General features: G+C 31.1%; 2 protein-coding genes across 5 annotated transcripts; both read left to right on the top strand.

The window, feature by feature from the left end:
* The first annotated feature begins 3,556 nt into the window (after positions 1–3,556).
* LOC120199965 (transcription factor DIVARICATA-like) lies at positions 3,557–4,439 on the top strand. Its single transcript, XM_039200919.1, has 2 exons — positions 3,557–3,945; positions 4,160–4,439. Exons 1-2 carry the CDS (start codon positions 3,557–3,559, stop codon positions 4,437–4,439), a joined length of 669 nt encoding a protein of 222 aa, XP_039056850.1.
* Positions 4,440–10,396: 5,957 nt separating this feature from the next.
* LOC120199990 (beta-glucosidase BoGH3B-like) lies at positions 10,397–15,021 on the top strand. Of its 4 annotated transcripts, none has more exons than XM_039200945.1 (10): positions 10,397–10,471; positions 10,891–11,149; positions 11,394–11,598; positions 11,881–11,971; positions 12,078–12,223; positions 13,024–13,267; positions 13,354–13,458; positions 13,596–13,778; positions 13,901–14,105; positions 14,311–14,798. In XM_039200945.1, the coding sequence occupies exons 2-10, from the start codon at positions 10,930–10,932 to the stop codon at positions 14,796–14,798; spliced, it is 1,887 nt and encodes a 628-aa protein (XP_039056876.1). In that variant the 5' UTR covers positions 10,397–10,471; positions 10,891–10,929. The 4 variants fall into 4 exon arrangements, with proteins under 4 accessions (XP_039056876.1, XP_039056877.1, XP_039056875.1 ...); XM_039200946.1 differs by having other exon boundaries at positions 10,436–10,454; XM_039200944.1 differs by lacking the exon at positions 10,397–10,471 and adding an exon at positions 10,606–10,781.
* Positions 15,022–20,532: the final 5,511 nt, after the last annotated feature.

The following is a 20,532-nucleotide window of genomic DNA, read 5'->3' as shown; positions in this document are numbered from 1 at the left end:
AAGAAGTACCGATATTGTTCGATACCTCATGAACAGTATCGATATTGTTCATATGATACTGATACCAAGGTAAGGGAAGTATCTATACTCACTAGGTAGTATCGATACTACCAGCATTGCTCAAATTCCAGAATGCAAAAATGGTACTGATATCTAAAGGGGTACCGATATACCCTGTATAGTAGTATTGATACCATAGGCATAGTATCGATACCATCAGGCCCCAACGACTAGTAACGGCTAGTTGATTTAAAAAAACAAAGATAGTACCGATACTCCCTTTAGGAGTACTGATACCTTCTGTTCTGTGCAACTTTATTTTGCACGAAAATTGATCTCCAATGGCTCTAAACCACATCCAACGGCTAGAAACGGACACAACAACATTCCATCACATAAATACAAGTTGAGGACACTTGAAGAAGGGTTAGAAACACCTATTCAAGCAATCAAACACAAGAGAATAGTTTTCCAATCTTATTTTCAATTCTCTTGTAGATATTGTGTTTTAGTGAAATTCAATTTGTAAACACCTACCTTGTTAGGATTTTCTTGTTTACATTTCTTTCCTTTTTGTAAAGGGTTTTTGGTTCTATATTAGCCAATTGAAAAGATAGGGAATGTAAAGGTTATCTATTTCTCATTGAAAAAGAAAGAACAAATTAGTGAATTTGTTAGAAAATCCTAAGTGAGGAGCTTAGGTAGTGGATGTAGACTTGGTTGATAAGTCGAGCCACTTTAAATCATTGTGCCAAATTGTCTTATCTTTTTGTTATCCTTGCTCCCTAAATTCAATTTTATCCATTTAACCCCTTTGCACTTTTTCGGTTGTTAATTGAGCCTCTTTATAATCCCAACATTTTGCTACTAAATTTTAATTTTTTTTAATTATAGGCATTAAATTTTTCAATAGTCATTATCAATCAATCTTTACCCATCGTGACAAGATCAGTATTAAAATGTTTGTATTTCATTCCTCTTTCTTCTCTTCAAATTGATTTTAAAAACGAAAATTTATTTAAAGGTTTGACGAATTAATACTTTGTTCTCATTTGATGATATATGATGAGGATAATTTTGAGGTATGCTATTCGACTTCTCAAAATAATATTTTTCATTATTTTGAATTTTCGAACAAACACTCCAAATCTTTTAATCCAAGAAAATCCTTAAACTTTTGAAAATGATGGATTATATTAAGTTCGTGAGTTTTATAGAGAGGTTTTAGAAAAATTTAAATTGATAAAGTGGTGAAAGGTAATATGATGAATTCATCGATATCTACAATAATACGAAAGACGCATAAGATTGAAGGTTATTAACGTTTATAAATAAGTAAAGAATATCCAAACTTTGATGAAGAAGATGATGAAATAAAACTAAAATTTATTTTTTTTTAACTTTTTCGTTAATATCATATCATATATTTGTTAAGAGTCAAGGACTCAATAATATAATCGTATATATAATCAAAACTTAATGCTAAGAATTATATTAATTTATAATTCAATAATAAATTTCACGTAATTTATTTTATTATGTATGAAAAACACATTCCTCTTGAAGTCGTGGATGTACACAAAAACAACGAACTCAAATATTTGAAATGGGCATCACAGTTTGATTGATGCATTTCCTAAAAGCGAACTGAGAAGTTGAAATCCCGAACAGTGAACATAAAAAAAAAGACCAACTACTTTCCAGAAAAGATAATTAAATTTTACATGGAATCCATGTCGGTTGTTCATTGTTCCTGGTTTTGTTTGGTCCAGAAGCAACGCGTTGTTGGCCGTCAAAAGCTCGGTTGCCGCCTCGACGAGAGGTGTTCAACCAATGGTCCAATGTGGGTATGGGGTGACCATTTGTTTTCTGGATGAAAATGGTGGCTCTTTCACAAGTTGCAGCCTTCATTCATTTCATCTGCAAATACGAAATATTATGATTTCTGCACATAAAAATTATAATAGTATGTCGGTTGGCTTCATTTCATCGGATATGGGTTTATCGATAGTTTTTTTTTTATAGTTTGATCTCTTTTTATAGTTCATTTGTTAATATGATCATATTAAATTTTTTAGTTAATTTTTTTAATATTTTCTTTGTATAGTTCTTGTATGATCTTAAGTAATTAACTCATTGTGTTAATGATTATAAAAAATATTTTTATTATATGTTTAGTTTACGATAATAATTATAAATTTTTAAATATATTCTCTTTTTAATAAAACTAGCTACTTTTATTATTTTATAAAAAGAAAACAACCTTTTTCCTATGAGACTTGGCTGTGTTATATATAACAACTAATACAGCAGCACTTTACAATCAACACTAAACACACACCACAGCTTCATCATTCTTGCACTCATCTCAACTCCATGGCCAAGGGGAATTCATGTGTGTTATAAATGTTGAGTCCTTAAAATTTTTGTGTAAATTTTATTTTATTTTAAATTTTATCCATATTTATTTTAGTTTAAGTTTATATATTATTATTAGATTATTAGTTTCTGTTTTTATAATTATTGATTATAATTATATTTATATAGATATATTAATTATACTTATAGTTCTATTATTACGTTATATAGATTGAACTAATTATAGTTGTACAAATATATGTTTATTACGATCATCTATTTCACCAACCCTTCAAATCAAATATTATTAATTAAAATATACTTGTCCTATTTGAATAATTATTTATCAATTTTAAAAATATTTTAAGTTTAATTATATATATATTAGTATAATTATTGATATCTAATTTATTAATGACTATTTCGAATAAGATATTGAACATGTTTATTATGAAGTGGTCTTCTTAACATAATTTATTTCAGTGTAGATGGTTGTGAATTTTTAGAACAATACTACATTGTAATCATCCTAAATTAATAAAAAATAACTCATTAATAATAAATTAAGTCAAATTAAATAAAAGATGAACTTAAAAAGATACTATTGATTTGTCTCATTGGTTGAAGGCAGCGTTCTTTTTCTTCGATGTTCTAGGTTCGAACAGTTGTGGGTGATTTATCAATAGTTAAGAAAGATTATGAACATATATCATGTTTATAGAAAATTCTACAGTCAACGTCACACCGAAATATACTACTAATTAAATTGTATTTATTAAGTAAATATTAAAAGGACAAAATACACTTTATTATCTAAATTGTCACTTTTATTTTATTTAGTACGTAATTTTTTTTAAATAGACCTATCATTAATTTAAGTGTAAAAGTAATATAAAAATATTTGAATGTTTAATCTAACCCTATCTATGTATAAGATAAATTAAATTTATAAAAATAAAAAATTTCCAACAATTTAGAAACCGGGTTGAAATAGAAGTCTAAGCTAATAAAAACACTGACCAAAACAAAATCGAAGATTCAACCAAAACCCTGACTTTAAACCCCATCGATTAAAAAAAACAAAAAAAACAAAGTTATATTTTTTATGTTTATCCAACAAAATCAATATTCACCTACTTCAACACAAACTTGGAAACCTAAAACAAAAAAGGTTTATTTAATAGCAGAAAGATTTGGCATGTATCAAGATCACGACAACAGTAATCTGTTGTTTTTCGAGACGCCGACGCCGACGACGGGTTGGAGCGAGTGGACGCATCTCGAGGACAAGGTTTTTGAGTGTTGTTTGGTTGCGTTTCCGGAGGGAACTCCTGATCGGTGGCAGATGATCGCCTCCAGGATTCCGGGAAAGTCGGGTGAAGAAATCGAACAACATTTTGAGATTCTTGTTCGTGATGTTTATGAGATTGATGCCGGTCGAATTCAGTTTCCGAATTACGGTGACGATTGGTTGATGTTTGATTCGGAGTTCGACTCGAATTATCAAATCGGTTTCGGTTCAAAATCAAAACAGCAGGGAGACGGTGAAAGAAAGAAGGGAACTCCTTGGACATTACAAGAACATAAGTACGTTCATTTTTACTTTTATTTCTTTTTTTAATGTATATACATACACATTGATTGTGAACTTGATTATTCACATTCCTGACAAGTTCGAATCAATTAAATATTATTAAAATAATATTTATTATTTTATACATTGATACTTGATTTTGTTATTATCTCGTTTATGTATTGAATTACATGTTGAATTCAATTAATACATTTTAATATATTGTAGGTTATTTTTGCTTGGACTGAGTAAATACGGCAAGGGTGATTGGCGAAGTATATCAAGAAATGTGGTGGTAACTCGGACGCCGATTCAGGTGGCCAGTCACGCCCAAAAGTATTATCTCCGACTGTATTCGGGGAGAAAGGCGAGAAAAAGATCGAGCATCCACGACATTACGACGATTGATTACGATGTGATGGATGTATATCGGAACATGGTTTCGGGTCCCGCTAGTACTGTTCAACAGGCGCCTAACTGCAACAGTCGCCTTCTTCAAGTCATTTAGTAGGAGACTATGGCAATCCGATGCAAAGATAAGTGCTCCAAAACTATGTATATAAACGAATTTGTTACACTCGATGATTTTGATCTAAAATTTTTTGTGTAGAAATTAGTGCCGTAAGGATTTAATTTGTTTATTACGAGCTTTGTTTTAGAAAAAAGAAAATTGGGAATGAATGAAATTTTGAATTTTATGAATAATATCGGAATATTTTATATTGATAATGGTGTGAATATTGTAGATGGTTTCTTCATTTTGTACCATTGCAGTTTGGAACTCCGTCTACGACAGGGTTTTGTTGCATGTCACGTGAACTATCAACGCAAGCATATCTCTCTATTCTGGAAACTTTACAGCAAGTAGAATGCGAACAAGCAAGTGTATTTGGTCTGACCGGTTAATTTATTTATCTTTTTCTCTCATATTCTTTAGGTCATTATGACCCTACAATTGACACGTGCATCTAAGGTCATTCTCGAGCATTTTGACGATGACTAACAACTATTTTATCACGAATGGTATCTCTTCATCCAAATAAAAAGAAATGAATCACTTATAACCATCATGATATATTTGGTGTCATCAACAACCATTAACTTTATGCGAGCTAAACTTTGAAGATCGAAAACTATTGTTGGTGAATCTGAAAATATCCGAGTGTTTTTCTTACCAAGCTTTTTAGATTCGGGACATTATCTGGTCCCCTGGTTGCTTATTGACGGGCTGTTGTCGTGTGAAATGGCATTAAAGCAGTTGCATTGGGTTGTTGATCTTGAAAAGTACGTTGACTTTTAGTTTCGTGACTATGAGGAGGGATGTTAAGGTACAGATAGAGCCCATACGTGAAAGTGATTGAATATCTCTATGTGAAACAAATCTGATTTGATGGGAAAATTCACTTGTGATTTTCTTCGGAATAGCATATCTCATAATCACTCGAATACAAAATTTTAAAAAATATATTTTTATTTGTTAAAATGATTCAATAAATTTGAGTATATACGATTAATAGAATGATGGTCCATTATATAGAGGATAAGGATAAATTACTTGATACACTCCTCAAAATAAATGTAACGTCAACAAAATTAAATAAACGTGACCATTTAATTATTGATATAATTAAAATAATTATACATTTAATTTTCATTACTTATTATTAATCTGAATTTAAGTAGTTAAATCTAAACACCATCGGGCTTATTTGAGTCGGTTGGAGCCCACTTTTGATCATACATTGGCATTTGATTTCCACATCACAACGGCTATATTCCCACGAAGGCTCCTTTTACCCATGGATAGCTCCTGTGCAACATACTAAAAAACGGTTAAAATAAGACGTTATCGATTTTATTATTGTATTAAATAATAAAATCGGTAAAAATTACCGGAAACATTATTAGGTACTATTGGTTTTGTTATTATTGGGTGTTTTTATCAGATTTTTATAAAAAAAAACTAAAAACATTATTAGACTTAAAAAATGACCGGATTAACATAATATTTTAGGTAATTATCGGAAAATTTTAAATAATTTTTACTAATTTTATTATTTAAACGATAACAAAATCGATAACGCTTTATTTTAACCGTTTTTAATCCCGGGTAGAAGTTCCCACTTTACATAGTCTTTTGTTTTCTTCTAAAAAAAAGTAAATAAATATTCCATGCTTTAATCATCCTTTTGTCTTCACCGACAACCCTCATCTCAATCGCCTAGAACAATTTGATAAGATTCAAATTATTTATTTTTTAATAAAGTATTTTTTATAATAATTTTTAAACAAGATTTTAGGATGTCGGTGGCTCAACCTTCCAAAATACTTGTAACAACGTACAATTCAAGTTCAACAATACGTGACCTTCACTTCTAATATTGTCATTTTTTTAAAATAAAGTATATAAAAAGTGTGTAAATTATATTTAAATAATTTTTTTAATCATTAAATTTTAAAAGTTATTAAAAAAATTAATTTATTATAAAATAATCATTTTAATAATTATAATAATTACTTTATAAAAAAAATAATAAAAATTTAATGATTATTTTATAATTTTTGAAAGTACAACAGCAAAACAATTATTTGAAAGTTCGATAAAATTTAATAATTATTTTATAAAAATTAGATAAATTATTTAATTTTTTTATAACTTTTGAATATTTGGTGACTAAAAGAATCATTTGAATCTAGTTCATTCAACTAAAAAATGTTATATTTTTTCTGAAAACTACAATTTAATCACTCAATTAAAATGTAATTACAAACAAACCATCTTGTTGTTAAAATTGAAAAAGCATGTAGTATAATAATAATTTTATTCTAGAAGTTATATATGTTATCAATTTGATCGTAATTTTAAATAATTTAAAAAATTTATCATTTCAAAATTTAAAATTTTGATCAATTTAACCTTTTTTTCCTCATAAATTACTTGTTTTTATCCTATAAATAATGTTACTTTTTCGTTGTTTAGAATTCTCATTATCTTATATGGTATTGAATTGTGTCAATGGAGACACTGTGTTTGTTGTTTTGTGTGATAAAAGGGGAAATATTTCATATGAAATTATTATTTATTATACACAAGAGGATATCTTTTTTTATGTTTTATTGATACGTTCAAGGTATTAAGTGCGGGTTGTACGAATCATCGACCAATCACAAGTCATAGATTTTGTTACACATGTTTTGTAAGGCTTCAAGTCAATCTTGCTCAACCATATAATTAGTTAACATTAATTGTACGGATCATCGATCAATCCCATCTTCAAGTCATGCTTTGTTATACATGTACTTTATAAGGCCTTAAGCCAATCTTGTTCAATCATTAATATTCAATGAAATTTTAAATACAAATGTTTTTATCATTAACATGTTATTTTGTGTAGGATACAATTATCCAACTAATGCTTTGATCTGACTCATTTAGTTTGATACTATCATAAAAAATACTAAATTAAAGAAAATTTCAAACATAAATGATTAAGTTTAAGCTTAATATAAAAAGAAGTGTAAAAACTATACATCTTTTCGCATTTAGGATCATAAACATTTATGTTGTTGATAAATTTAGGGGCATAACGTTTTCGATGTTATCGTTTAGATGCCTACGACGTAATGATCGTTAAAAAATCTTTAAAAATAAGTTAATCAATCAGTATTTGACAAGTGATTTATTTTTATAAAAAAATTGAACTTTTTCCATTTTTCATAAAACAACAACCGACCACTCACTCACCCGCTAGCCACTCACTCACCCGCTAGCCACTCACTCACGGACCACCCTCAAACCATTCACACATTGATTGGGATGGATATATGTTGGGATTTAGGTATTTAGGGTTTTGATTCAGGGATCTTGGTTTCAAATTTTCAAGAGGTGAAAAGTCACGTTAGGAAGATGAACAACTATTCGGGAGGGACCAATAATGACATCGACTCATCTTTTGGGAACTAGAAATTTTATTGTACTATATCATGTTTAAAAGATGACATTGTGTCAATTTGGTCTCTATTCTTTTTGAAGTATTTTAATCTCGATGTTTTATTTTAGGATGAAAGGACTCTTAGCGTATGATTAAATAATCATTTTCACCCCGTCATTTTATTTTAGGATAAAAGATCCCTATTTTATAGTGGTAGTCATCTGTTAACTAACGGTTTCCACTCATGGAAGATTTTTGTTCTAAAATAAAACGTTGGGAGATCAAAATTTCACAAAAAAAATTAAAGTAACTATTTAATCAAACGTTATAACATTTTTTTACCATCATACCTATTTAGTATATGATTTTATATTGTTTTGAATTTGATTATAATTCTAATTATACAATATATATTATTTATTATTATATTCGTAAATATATTATTAAAATAAAAATTAGCATTTTAAAAAAATATTTATAAAAAAGTATTATTCTCATTGGGAAAATGCATTACGTATAATTTATTTCCTATTAGATATTTTTCATGAACTAAATTTGACTTTCATGATTTATAAGGATATAAATATACAGAAAATAAATAAATAAAAATCAATGGAAAAAACAAACAGATCCCCCACATTATGCCGCGTTCTAAGATATGGGGTTGTACAAGGGAGGCGTGTACGATTAATCAAAATAAAATACGAAACCTAATCTTCTTGAAAGAGATGGCCTACAAGTGATTGATGGGGGAGACTAGAGACATCTACAACTAATTACTTATTCAATTTTTTTAAAATATGTAATTTATTTAAATTTTTCAAAAATTATAGAAGTTATATAAATAGCAGAAAGGCTGATACAATGATATGATGAGAAAGAATTTTCAGATAATCCCTCGTCAGTTTATTCTTTGAAGTAGGATAATTTTTCGTTGAATTGCTCATATAGTGTTGTAAAATAAATTATTGGTTGAAATAAGATCTATTCGAAATTATTTTTTGATCTAGTGTGAATGTTATAGTATTCGATGATTTTAGGGTTTTACCATAATTATTTTATAATCTAGTGTAAAAGCTACAGTACCGTCAAAAGTAATCGGAAAGACAGTGCGTCTTCAACTAGTTCAACATCATAAAAAAGAAGAAGACGCATTGTGTTCCCGACGCCTTCCCCGGAAGATGCACTATGTTGACTCTCCGATTACGGTAACATTCACATCATCTTGAGAAATAATTCTAACGATACCTTAATTTAATTAATATTTTTTATGAACCTACAGCAGCAAATCAACCGATGATAATAATAATAAAATTTAGAAGATATCAAGACCACAATACATCTTAAACAAGATGTAGAAATCATAATATGTATTTGATTTTTTTCAGTAAGACGCATTAACGAGACGGAGGCAGAATAATGCAGTGTGTATGAAAAAGATATACTATAACTCACACATCTTCCCCAAGAAAGTTAAAAGCGTATTGTGATCATTGTATCTTTTAGGTGATAATATAACAATCATCCTACTTTAATAAATATTCGGAGTGATTTTCCACAATAATATCTAAGCGTTTTTGTCTTATAAAAACTATAAATAGCATAGTTTTAAATATAATACAAAATAATTGAGAGAATTAAACCTGAATTGATGTGACATAAGGAAATTATAAATTATAATATTAGTTAGGGTAAATTGTTTATTTAGTTACCCAATCATTCACACGGTTCTGTTTTAATCATCTAATTGTTTTTTTAAATCATAACTAAAATTATGTTTTAATCAATTAACGGTGATGTTGATATATTATCATAAGATAATATCACACCATCATTAAATAAATAAAAAAAATATCACATCAGCAGTTTTATTTAATAATTGGTGACCAAAATGAAATAAAACTATAACTTTATATATGATTTTAAAAATAGTTAAATAACCAAAACAAAACTACAAGAATAATTAAATGACTAAATACATAATTTACCCTATTTATCATGTAATTTGAATTAACTTCCAAGTTTGAATTCGAGGATAAAATACAAATGGAGGAGACAAAAGAATACAAATACAGAATATTTGTTAGAAAAACGACTAGTAGACAAACGGAGGAAAAGGATAGAGTATCTTAGAGATCCTTAAACTATATTTAAATGATTTTTAGTCATTTAATTTTTAAAAATTATAAAATAATTATTAAATTTATCAAACCGTTATAAAATAGTCATAATAATTTTTTTTTATGATCATAAAGTTTAATAAATTAATGATTATTTTATAACTATTCAATAAATTTAATGACAAAAATATTTTAATATAAAATAATAATAATTTAATAAATTAAATGATTATTTTATAATAATTTAATCAATTTAATTATTATTTTATTATTTTTGAAAGTTTAATGACTAAAAATGTTATTTGAGCATAGGTTACTATACCCAGAAAAAAAAGGGTAATGGGACCAACGTTCTACTCATTTATCTCTATAAAAAGCTGACACTATCATGTTCTCATCATTCCTACTTTCTCACTCAATAGTCTTACAACTTCATCATCTCTCTCTTCTTCTCTCTGTATAATTTCCCAGGTACTTTGTTGTTTCCAGTAAGTTCAAGTTCAAAGTTCAAACTTTTTTTGAAACACCTCCTAGCAATATAGCATTTGCATTCATTCTTCTTCATTTTTCCTATACTGGGTTTTAGTTCAAATCTTTTTTAGACTGTTTGCCTTTTTTTTATTTTGGATTCTGTTATTTATCTTTTCAACTCAGCTGATAACAATGGAAATGCTCATCTTTTAAGTCACGTGATAGCTATGAAAATACTTGTGTTTTAATTTAGCTGATAGCAAAAAATGCTACAAGTATTTGAGTTTTAGCTTACAAAAGATTTGTGAAGTCTTTTGTCATTTCCAAGATTGAATCCTCACTCTTACATACGATCTACTGGTTTATCTCTCTATAAAAATAGTTACTTTATGTTTTTTTTAGCTTCATACCATTCTAATTTTCTTTAAATCTTCAGATTTTCAGAGCAAAAGCTTGATCTGGGAACTAAAAAAAAATGGGTAGATTTTCAATACCCAAGTTGGGGTTTATACTTTTATGCTGCTTAGCAGCTGTTACAGAAGCAACGTATGTGAAATACAAAGACCCAAAGCAGCCATTTGGTGTTAGGATCAAAGACTTAATGAGTAGGATGACTTTGGCTGAAAAGATTGGCCAAATGACTCAGATCGAGCGCACAGTTGCTACCCCAGATGTGATGAAGAACTACTTTATTGGTATAAAACTGAATACATCTTTTAACAATCTTAGTTTTTCTCATGTTTGTTTGCATGTCTTATTTTTTGTTCTGAGATTGTATGTTTGATGGTAATTCCTCTATGATTTGTGCAATTGGTTTCATTTACCAGTAGATATGTAATGAAAAAAACAAATGAAATTTTTTTTCTTATGTTATTGCTGTTTTAATTATCATAAATGAGTTGTCTTGTAATTGGAGGTGGTTTCATGGCTTTTGTGAAGGGAGTGTTTTGAGTGGTGGCGGGAGTGTACCAGCTCCTAAAGCTACTCCGGAAGCTTGGATCGAGATGGTAAATACCATGCAAAAGGCGGCTTTATCCACCCGTCTTGGTATTCCGATGATATATGGGATTGATGCAGTCCATGGTCACAACAATGTGTATAAGGCCACCATTTTCCCTCATAATGTTGGTCTTGGAGTGACCAGGCAAGTGATTATTTAAGGTTTTTAATTTTCCCTTAGATATAGAGATTCAGATAGTTTTGCCTGCATATGTGGATGGAAGTTTGAGCAATTGCGATTCTCATTGCATGTCGTTTAAATAATCGAATAGTTTAACCATGAATGTAGTTTTCCATACTACTGTGCTTTTTGGAGCAACAAGAAAACGAACAACATTATGAGAATTTCCATCAAGAAGAATAATGAGAGTTTAAGGTGACATTATAATTGTTTATCGGAATCATTTAGCCCTTTTTTAATCTGCAGGGATCCTCAACTTGTCAAGAAGATTGGAGCTGTAACTGCTCTAGAAGTTAGAGCCACAGGAATCCCATATGCTTTTGCCCCATGCATAGCGGTAACTAAACACAAAACATTTCTTGGATGCTGAAATATTGTGAAAAGGATCGACCATGTGTACTAATTTTTTGTTTGCTTTTATAATACCGTAAAATCTTTCACAGGTTTGCAGGGATCCGAGGTGGGGTCGATGCTATGAAAGCTATAGCGAGGATCACAAGATTGTTCAACTAATGACCGAGATTATACCTGGTTTACAAGGAGAACTCCCTGCCAATTCTAAAAAGGGTGTTCCTTTTGTTTCTGGAAAGTAAGAGTCTTTATCATTATTCAACCACTTAATAAATCTTGTGTTCCTAATATTACTTATAATGCCGATCTCCAAAACTAGGGCAGTTCTGCGGTGCGGCGCCTTAGTATACGGCTAAAATAAGGCGCTACTGGTTCTAATTACCTATATAGTTAATTAAAAATGGTCAAAATAATGATATTTTCGGTCATTTTTTACCGGTTTTGTTATTTAAAATAATAACAAAACTTGTTGCACCTTATTTTAGCCGTATACTAAGACGCTGAGCGTTTCCCCCAAAACTACAAGTTTCCGAAATTCGTTTTAAATGTTGTAGATATCTTTAGGTGTGATCATGTGGTAGGATTTCATTGTGGGCCATTTAGTCCTCTAAATGTAAAACATCACTTGAATAATGAACAAAAGTACTCGGTCCACCAATCTGTTCTCTGTCATACCTTGTTAGGTAGATGAGGTTCCATTATCTGCTCTGCTGCTTGCAAGGTGGTTAGCTGCTATGCCACTCAGATTTGGGTGTGCGTGTCGGATATGGTATATGTCCGACACTGGTATGCCAAATTTTTCTACGTCATTCATGTATTTAGTGGGTCCGTGGATGGTAATACGGACATGGATAGCTGTTGAAATCCACTGCTGGAAGAAAAGTATCTTGTTAAAATAGTTATGAAGATTTATAAGTTCTTGTAATGTACACTTTCGAATTAGCCATGAAGGAATTAGTTCGAATTGGTTGAATTAAGTGACAATGTTCTTAATTGGAGAGTAACAATTTTCCATAATCAATTAATTCTTTTTTCTAGGGACAAGGTGGCAGCCTGTGCTAAGCATTATTTGGGAGACGGAGGTACGACAAAGGGCATAAACGAGAACAATACAGTGATTAGCATGAACGGATTACTCAGCATCCACATGCCTGCGTATCTTAACTCTATTAGAAAGGGTGTCGCAACAGTTATGGTATCCTATTCTAGCTGGAATGGGGTAAAGATGCATGCCAATCGTGATCTCGTGACCGGATTCCTGAAAAATAAGCTCAAGTTCAGGGTAAAGAAAAATGACTTGAACTATAATTTTTTTCTCTACCCGGTATAAATCATTTGGCTTGACTCATTTCTTTTGCTGTATTTCAGGGTTTTGTTATATCAGATTGGCAGGGTCTTGACAGGATTACTTCTCCTCCACATGCTAACTACTCATATTCTGTGGAAGCTGGAGTTGGTTCCGGGATTGATATGGTCAGTCAACATTTAGCACTATCCATGCCTAGCTATTCAAAAGTTCGAGTCTATTAGTGTACCGATCTTTATTTAACATATGTTACTTTGCCAAATTGAGTTTCTTGTTTTCTAATGCAATTTCTGGTGTCATGCAGATTATGGTTCCTTATAGCTTCACAGAGTTCATTGATGACTTAACCTATCAGGTTAAGCACAATATCATTCCCATGAGCCGGATTGATGATGCTGTAAAGCGGATTTTGAGGGTCAAATTTGTGATGGGTCTCTTTGAGAATCCAATGGCTGACAACAGCCTGGCCAATCAACTTGGGAGTCAGGTATATTGAATACATTTTGTTATAATATGGGCTGTGTTACTTGGACTCGGATGTTAGGACTCCGGACATGCATATTGGTGAATAAAAACAGAGCTTTACTAAATGATAACATGCTATAACAGGAACACCGGGAGTTAGCTAGGGAAGCTGTGAGGAAAAGTCTTGTCTTATTGAAGAATGGTGAGGCTGCTGATAAGCCATTATTACCCCTTTCAAAGAAAGCAACTAAGATACTAGTTGCCGGAACTCATGCTGATAACTTGGGCTATCAATGCGGCGGATGGACCATTACATGGCAGGGTCTTAGTGGCAATGATCTCACAACCGGTACGTTTTAAATTTTACTCTTGAAACAAATAAATATATATTAGATTTTGACAAGTAAAATAACCCGAAAATCATTTTGGTTTCAGTATTGCCTCTGAATTTGTCATTGTTATTAACTATCTTAGCTCAAGGGGTTTGCTAAAATCGAAAAAAAAGATGGTTTCACTTAGTTTAATCCTTTGTTGAATGATACTTGCTTGAACAGGTACAACTATCCTCCAGGCTATTAAAAATACGGTTGATCCGAGTACTCAAGTTGTCTACAGTCAGAACCCTGATGCAGAGTTTGTCAAATCCGGAAAATTTGCTCATGCCATTGTTGTCGTGGGAGAACCCCCGTATGCAGAAACAAACGGCGACAGCCTGAATCTTACTATATCCAAGCCTGGTCCCGACACCATTTACAATGTTTGTGGGGCTGTGAAATGTGTAGTTGTCGTCATCTCTGGCAGGCCAGTTGTCATGCAGCCATATCTCTCGTCGATCGATGCACTTGTAGCCGCTTGGCTTCCGGGGACCGAGGGCCAAGGTGTTGCTGATGTTCTGTTCGGCGACTACGGGTTCACCGGGAAGCTGGCGAGGACATGGTTCAAGACCGTGTACCAGCTCCCCATGAACGTTGGTGATCCACATTATGACCCTCTCTTTCCATTTGGCTTTGGTTTGACCACTAAACCTACGGGGAAGAACTAATGTCACCTAGAGCTTGAATTTTGCTGCTTTACATGGCAGAAACTTATTAGATTATTTTCCCTCTGTATTATTTAGAGGTGTCCGCTGGACTTGAGGCTTTATTTATCAATGTTCTGGGTTATAAACCAGATTATGATCTTACCATTAACTGATAAATGTACTTTGGTTCATTTTTCAGAACTGGTCCTTTATTGCATTTTTTACCTCAAACTTTTTTTTGACATTTTCTCCTTTCTCCTTATATACACACACACATCCACTTGGTAATTTCTAGTTGTGTTGGGCATATTTGTGATTATATTTTGAGTGATCAATTTAACGGTATCGACAACGATTGTTGTAAGGCCTTTTACACTGTCTTTTTAAATTTGGTGACTAAAAGTGAATACTTACGAAACAAAAGTGATTATTTCAATAGTTTACCCTTGAATTAATGATGGCAATCGATGATAGGGGTTTAGGTAAATGCAAATACTATCAGATTTGGTTTTGGTCAAATTCTTTTATTCCTGTACTATGGGTAAATTATGGATTTAGTCTTTCTATTTTAATTTGTTTATTTACCCTTCAAATTTTGAAATTTCAATTTGGCAGCAAACAATAGCAATGCAATTTGTTAACTTTAACTATTAACTATCATATTATGTGATATTTATAGATTTCGTCAATATTTTTCAATTTCACCATTTTAAAATTTTAAAAATACAGAGACTGCTGACCAAATTAGAATACAATAATAAATTTCATAATTTTTACATAAAAGAGGACTAATTATAGAATTTTTTTTCAGATTCAAAAGGTTACATTTTAGGTTAATATTTAGATTCAAATATTTCAACATATATTATTTCTCAAATGTCAATGGCCCATATCCATATTACCTTTGCGGATAACCCAATTGAATTCGGACATGGGTAATTTAAATTCACTTTCTTTTATGGATAACAAATTCAGATATTAATTTTTTATTTTAATTCTTTTAAAGTTATTAAATAAATTTTTAGCCTTTTTAATAATCACTTATATAATTTAATTTAATTGATTTAGATTTAAATAGTAATGTTTAAATTAAATTCAAATACTAAACAATAAATAACTTAAAATTGATAAATTTATATTTTATAAAATTATGTTTTCGATTGAGCCTCATAAAATCAAGTTAATCATAAAAATATTTGAAAATATAAAATCTTTTTAAAAGTTAACTTTTGCAATTAAATTTAATTAAAATGATTTATTTATTATTACCTAATAGTTAAATAAAATATAGGATAAACTATACGAATGGTCCCTATGTATTCGGCCTATTCAATTTTGGTCACTAGTTCAAAAAAAATGATTTTGATCCCTTGTATTGATTCGTTCGATTTTGGTCCCGGCCATTAACTCCCGTCAAACCATTAACGAAAATCTACGTTTATAATTAGAAAAAAAATCCACGTGTCATTCTTCAAAATTCCGATCCATCCATCCAGCGGCTAGAAATAAAAACATCCGAGTCAGCTTATCCCTAACCCAAAAATCTAAGCTGCCGTCGAAGCGTCACCGCTGCGGAAGTCGCAGCTGTCGTCGGCCTAAATCTATCGTCCACCTAAAATCACTTTCTCCTTTGTCTTAAAAGCCTGATGACCTAACCATGATTTAACTTTTTGTTTCCATGGAAAAAACTATTAACACAAGCTTTTATTGACCTTTTAAATTGCATGGTAGCACGGCTAGAAGACTCTAAATTTTGTTTTTCTTATGTAGCATGGGGGTGGACAATGGTACGAGTTCGACGATAGCCATGTTTATCCCATCGGCCTGGAGAAGATAAAGACATCCGCTGCTTATCTTCTTTTCTACGCACGAGTTGTAGACTGAAAACATCCTGGTCATTGTTTACCGATGGAACCTTTTAAAGCGAGGAATTCTTCGTCTGTGGATATATCAAAATCTCAAAAGAGTAAGCATTCTACTTTCATCTTTGGCACCTGCTTTAGCCTGAGTTGATAGTTTTTAGTATTACAAAGGAAGGGGCGAATTATAAGTTGATGCCATTGATGTCTGTACCATAGTAGCAAGCAAGAAAAGAGAGGTGAGAGTGCTTGAAGAAGGGGAAGGGGAAGGGGAATTTTTGTTTCTTCTTTTATACCTATAATCATTTGTGAAATGAAGAGTCTATCCTTATTATTATTATTTTTATTTTTTAACCCATGAAAGTGTAGCTTTTGTTCATTGTTATTATTGTACAATGATCGATTGATAGCTTGAAGAAGGGGAAAGCCTTGAATTTTGATGTATTCGTTTTCTTTTTTGAATACTCTGTAGTAAATATAAGGTAATATATATTCATAATTTTTCTTATCTTATTGATAACATATACGTTCTGCAGACACAACTATTTCAACTTGAGTCATCTAGAGAGAATCATTTATTAGATGTATACGCAAATCAGTCGGGTTAAACTCGGAGTTTTACATGTAAAAGGTGGACCATTTCTATAGTTGTGTAAGATGTGACTTGACTTCCTTGATAGTTATAGTACCATGGTACCCACCCATGGCACTAGATGAGTCCAGGACCACTATCCCTTATGAAGCCAGGTCAGGTCCCTGTCCCTGCACCTGTGGTTCTCATTTTCTCACCCACTTTAGCCCAATTGCAATTTTCCATTGACATTTAAGTCCTTTTCTATCTTTGATCTCTCCATTCCCTTTACATGGATTTCAATTGATAACATCAGCTTCTATCATTAGAAAATTCGATATAAATCAAAACAATATGGATTTCAATCGACTTTAAAGCCGATATGGTGCCCATATTGTTTTCATTTTACCTTAAAATCGATATGAACGTTTCGGTTACAGATAGTAATCATCATTAAAGAGTTGAACCAAAATTAAGACTCAGGCGCATCATTTAACATTCCCGTTTAAATTTTCTTTTTTAAATATTAATTTGAATTATATTATTGTTGCTGTAATATTTTAAGAATTATAGATAATTTGATATTGCACAAAATATATTGAAATTCCATCAATTTAATATATATTTTTTGAATTTCTTTTTCTTTTATGACATGTCTTTTTAGCACTAAAGAAAGTGAGGTGTGACAAAGTGCTGTCCAACAATGTCTGAATTCTCAGATCCATACTTGTAAACGGTTGTTTTTGTTCTATTTTAGTACCTAAATTTTATTTTTTTAAATCATATTTAATATTTAGTTTATATTTCAATTTGATACTGTCGTAACCGGTTTTCGTCCGGCACGAATTTTTTTTACTTGGCAGGAAAATAATGTGAATAAAAAATTTTTTGATTTAAAAATATTTTGGGAGTCGCCATCGGCCTTTTAGGTCAGGTAGGTCGAATACCTAAAAATCATCCTTTAAAAGAGTTTTTAAGAAAACATCGATTAAAAGATAAACTGATCTGCGTTTTAACCAAAAATTCGTTCTTTTTAATAATAAAAAGGGATTTGTGGTCGGTTACGTTTAGGGAAGGATTAGCACCCCTACAACGCCCAGAATTGGTACTTTTTAATTATAAATTGTCTCTATTATTAGAAATTTAAAAATTCAAAGATATATTTAATTTATAATCTTGTTATTTCAAAAATAATACTATAATTTTAATAAAATTTATTAATTTATATTTATTTATTTAGAAATGTCAGAAAATGACTTCTAGGTACCTTAAGACATCTATTTTCTTCGATATTAAAAAATAATAATTAATTAAAACATTTTTATAATAATTATAAAAATATTAATATATACAATTTTATAAAAGTAAAATATTTATTTATTTAAAATATCAGAAAACGGACATCTAGTTGCTTTAAGACTGCCCCTTTCTTGATATTAAAAAAATAAATAAATACTATTATAAATTTTTTATAAAATTAATCAAATAATATATTAATATGATTAAAATAATGATAATAATTACTAATTTAAATATATAACAATAAAATAAAATTGCAATGTAATAAAAACAAATAAAATTAAAATTATATGATCAAAATATAAAGTATTGAAAATAAAAGATCAAATTCGAAATATTAAGAAATCTATATCCTAATAGTTTAATTTAACCTTAATTATTTATTCAGGGCTAAAATAAAATTTATAAAATTATGAGGGACTAAATGCGATATTTATCCTAAATATATTATTTAATATAAAGACTAAAATAAATAAAATTAAAATTAAAGAACCAAATTATAAAGATCTAAAATTGGATTAAGTGACTAAAATATAAAGTTCTAAAATTATAATGCTGCGGAAAGGGTTTTACCCTTGTCAAATTACACACATGTCCTCCCTTAAACGACCCGTTTAAGAAAGGGCATAAATACCCTATTATGGCTGGCCCAAAGGGCCATCTTCTCATTTTCTCTTTTCTCTTCTCTCTCTAACTGAGAGAGATTAGAAACTCTCTGCCCTCTCTCTAGGCTTCTGTCGCCGGAGAGAGATCGATCGTCGGCCGGCCGCCTTGCTCCGGAATGTACAAAATTACCTCACTTTCAAGATCTAACAACCCCAAAGCCGAATCTGGTTTTCTCTTCTCCTAAAAACCCCAAGAATTTCTTAGATATAGGTTTTATACCTTCGGGTTTTCGATGTTTCGACGACGGTTTTGAAGTTCCGTTGAAGGTAATCCACTCCACTCTCTTCTCTTTTCTTTTTGTTCCCTGTCGTTTCTGGTTCGTGCTCTGTTTTGGGTTTGCTATTGGTCTCCGTGGCTGTCTCCAATTCTTCCTCTCTGTTCGTTATCTTTTATTTGCAGGTGAGTCGAGGCTTTTATAGCCTCGACGAAACGCTCATCGGACCGGTCACAGAAGGATTTCTCAGTGAGTCACCATAGCTATGGTTGTGACTCACCATAGAGCTCGACGTGGGGTGATGACGAGGCGTTTCTGGAGGCTTCGATGGGGTGGCGTGGCACTGACGGCGGCGTGGCAGCAGCTGAAGCGTCAACGTGGAGGTGGCGGCTGAGCAGAGGCGGCGGCTGGCCTTCTGGAATCTTGGAGGCGGTTGGGGGCTAGGGTTTGAAACCCTAGCATGAATGATACAAACCCTAAAGGGTTTGGGTTATCTGTTTGGGCCTGGATTGGTCTGGGCCTCCAAGATTTGTAAAATGGGCCTCCGGGTCTTGGGCTTGTAATAATAATATTAATAATAATAATAATAATAATAATAATAATAATAATAATAATTTTAAAAATAAATGAAAAAAATCAATGTCTACAGCTGCCCCTCTTTGCTCATTCTTGTGTTAACAAGAATAGAGCAAAGACGAAAAAGACAATAATTTTTTCATTTGATTTCTTTTGAGTAGGATGAAATATTGAAATCATCATGCACTGAAGGGCTTACATATGACCCTAAGGCTTTGAAAACATCAAAAAGCTCCCGAAGGCTTTTTGGAAACATCATGCACTGTAGGACTTACAGATGACCCTAAGGTTTTGAAAACATCAAAAAGCTCCCGAAGGCTATTTGGAAACATCATGCACTGTAGGACTTACAGATGACCCTAAGGCTTTGAAAACATCAAAAAACTCCCCGAAGGCTTTTTGGAAACATCATGCACTGTAGGACTTACAGATGTGGGAAATAGTTTACTAAGTAAAAAAACCTAAGGAAATCGTTTTCTTACTTTTTAACAATTTCATTTTAGAAAAGATAAAATGAGAAACTATGGAAATCATTTTCTCATTATTTTTCAAAATAACATCAAAAAGCTC

Source organism: Hibiscus syriacus, unplaced genomic scaffold, assembly GCF_006381635.1.
Source record: "Hibiscus syriacus cultivar Baekdansim isolate YM2019G1 unplaced genomic scaffold, ASM638163v2 tig00005856_pilon, whole genome shotgun sequence".
NCBI classification, from domain to species: domain Eukaryota; kingdom Viridiplantae; phylum Streptophyta; class Magnoliopsida; order Malvales; family Malvaceae; genus Hibiscus; species Hibiscus syriacus.
Note: the sequence above shows the minus strand (reverse complement) of the source record. Positions and strands in the feature narration are given on the sequence as shown.

Excerpts from the sequence above, each read along its gene's own strand:
- LOC120199965 (XM_039200919.1), top strand. The coding sequence starts at position 3,557 with ATGTATCAAGATCACGACAACAGTAATCTGTTGTTTTTCGAGACGCCG. Across the intron at positions 3,946-4,159 it reads TGGACATTACAAGAACATAA|GTTATTTTTGCTTGGACTGA; the intron begins GTACGTTCATTT and ends AATATATTGTAG.
- LOC120199990 (XM_039200947.1), top strand. The coding sequence starts at position 10,930 with ATGGGTAGATTTTCAATACCCAAGTTGGGGTTTATACTTTTATGCTGC. Across the intron at positions 12,224-13,023 it reads GTTCCTTTTGTTTCTGGAAA|GGACAAGGTGGCAGCCTGTG; the intron begins GTAAGAGTCTTT and ends TCTTTTTTCTAG. Across the intron at positions 13,779-13,900 it reads CCAATCAACTTGGGAGTCAG|GAACACCGGGAGTTAGCTAG; the intron begins GTATATTGAATA and ends ATGCTATAACAG.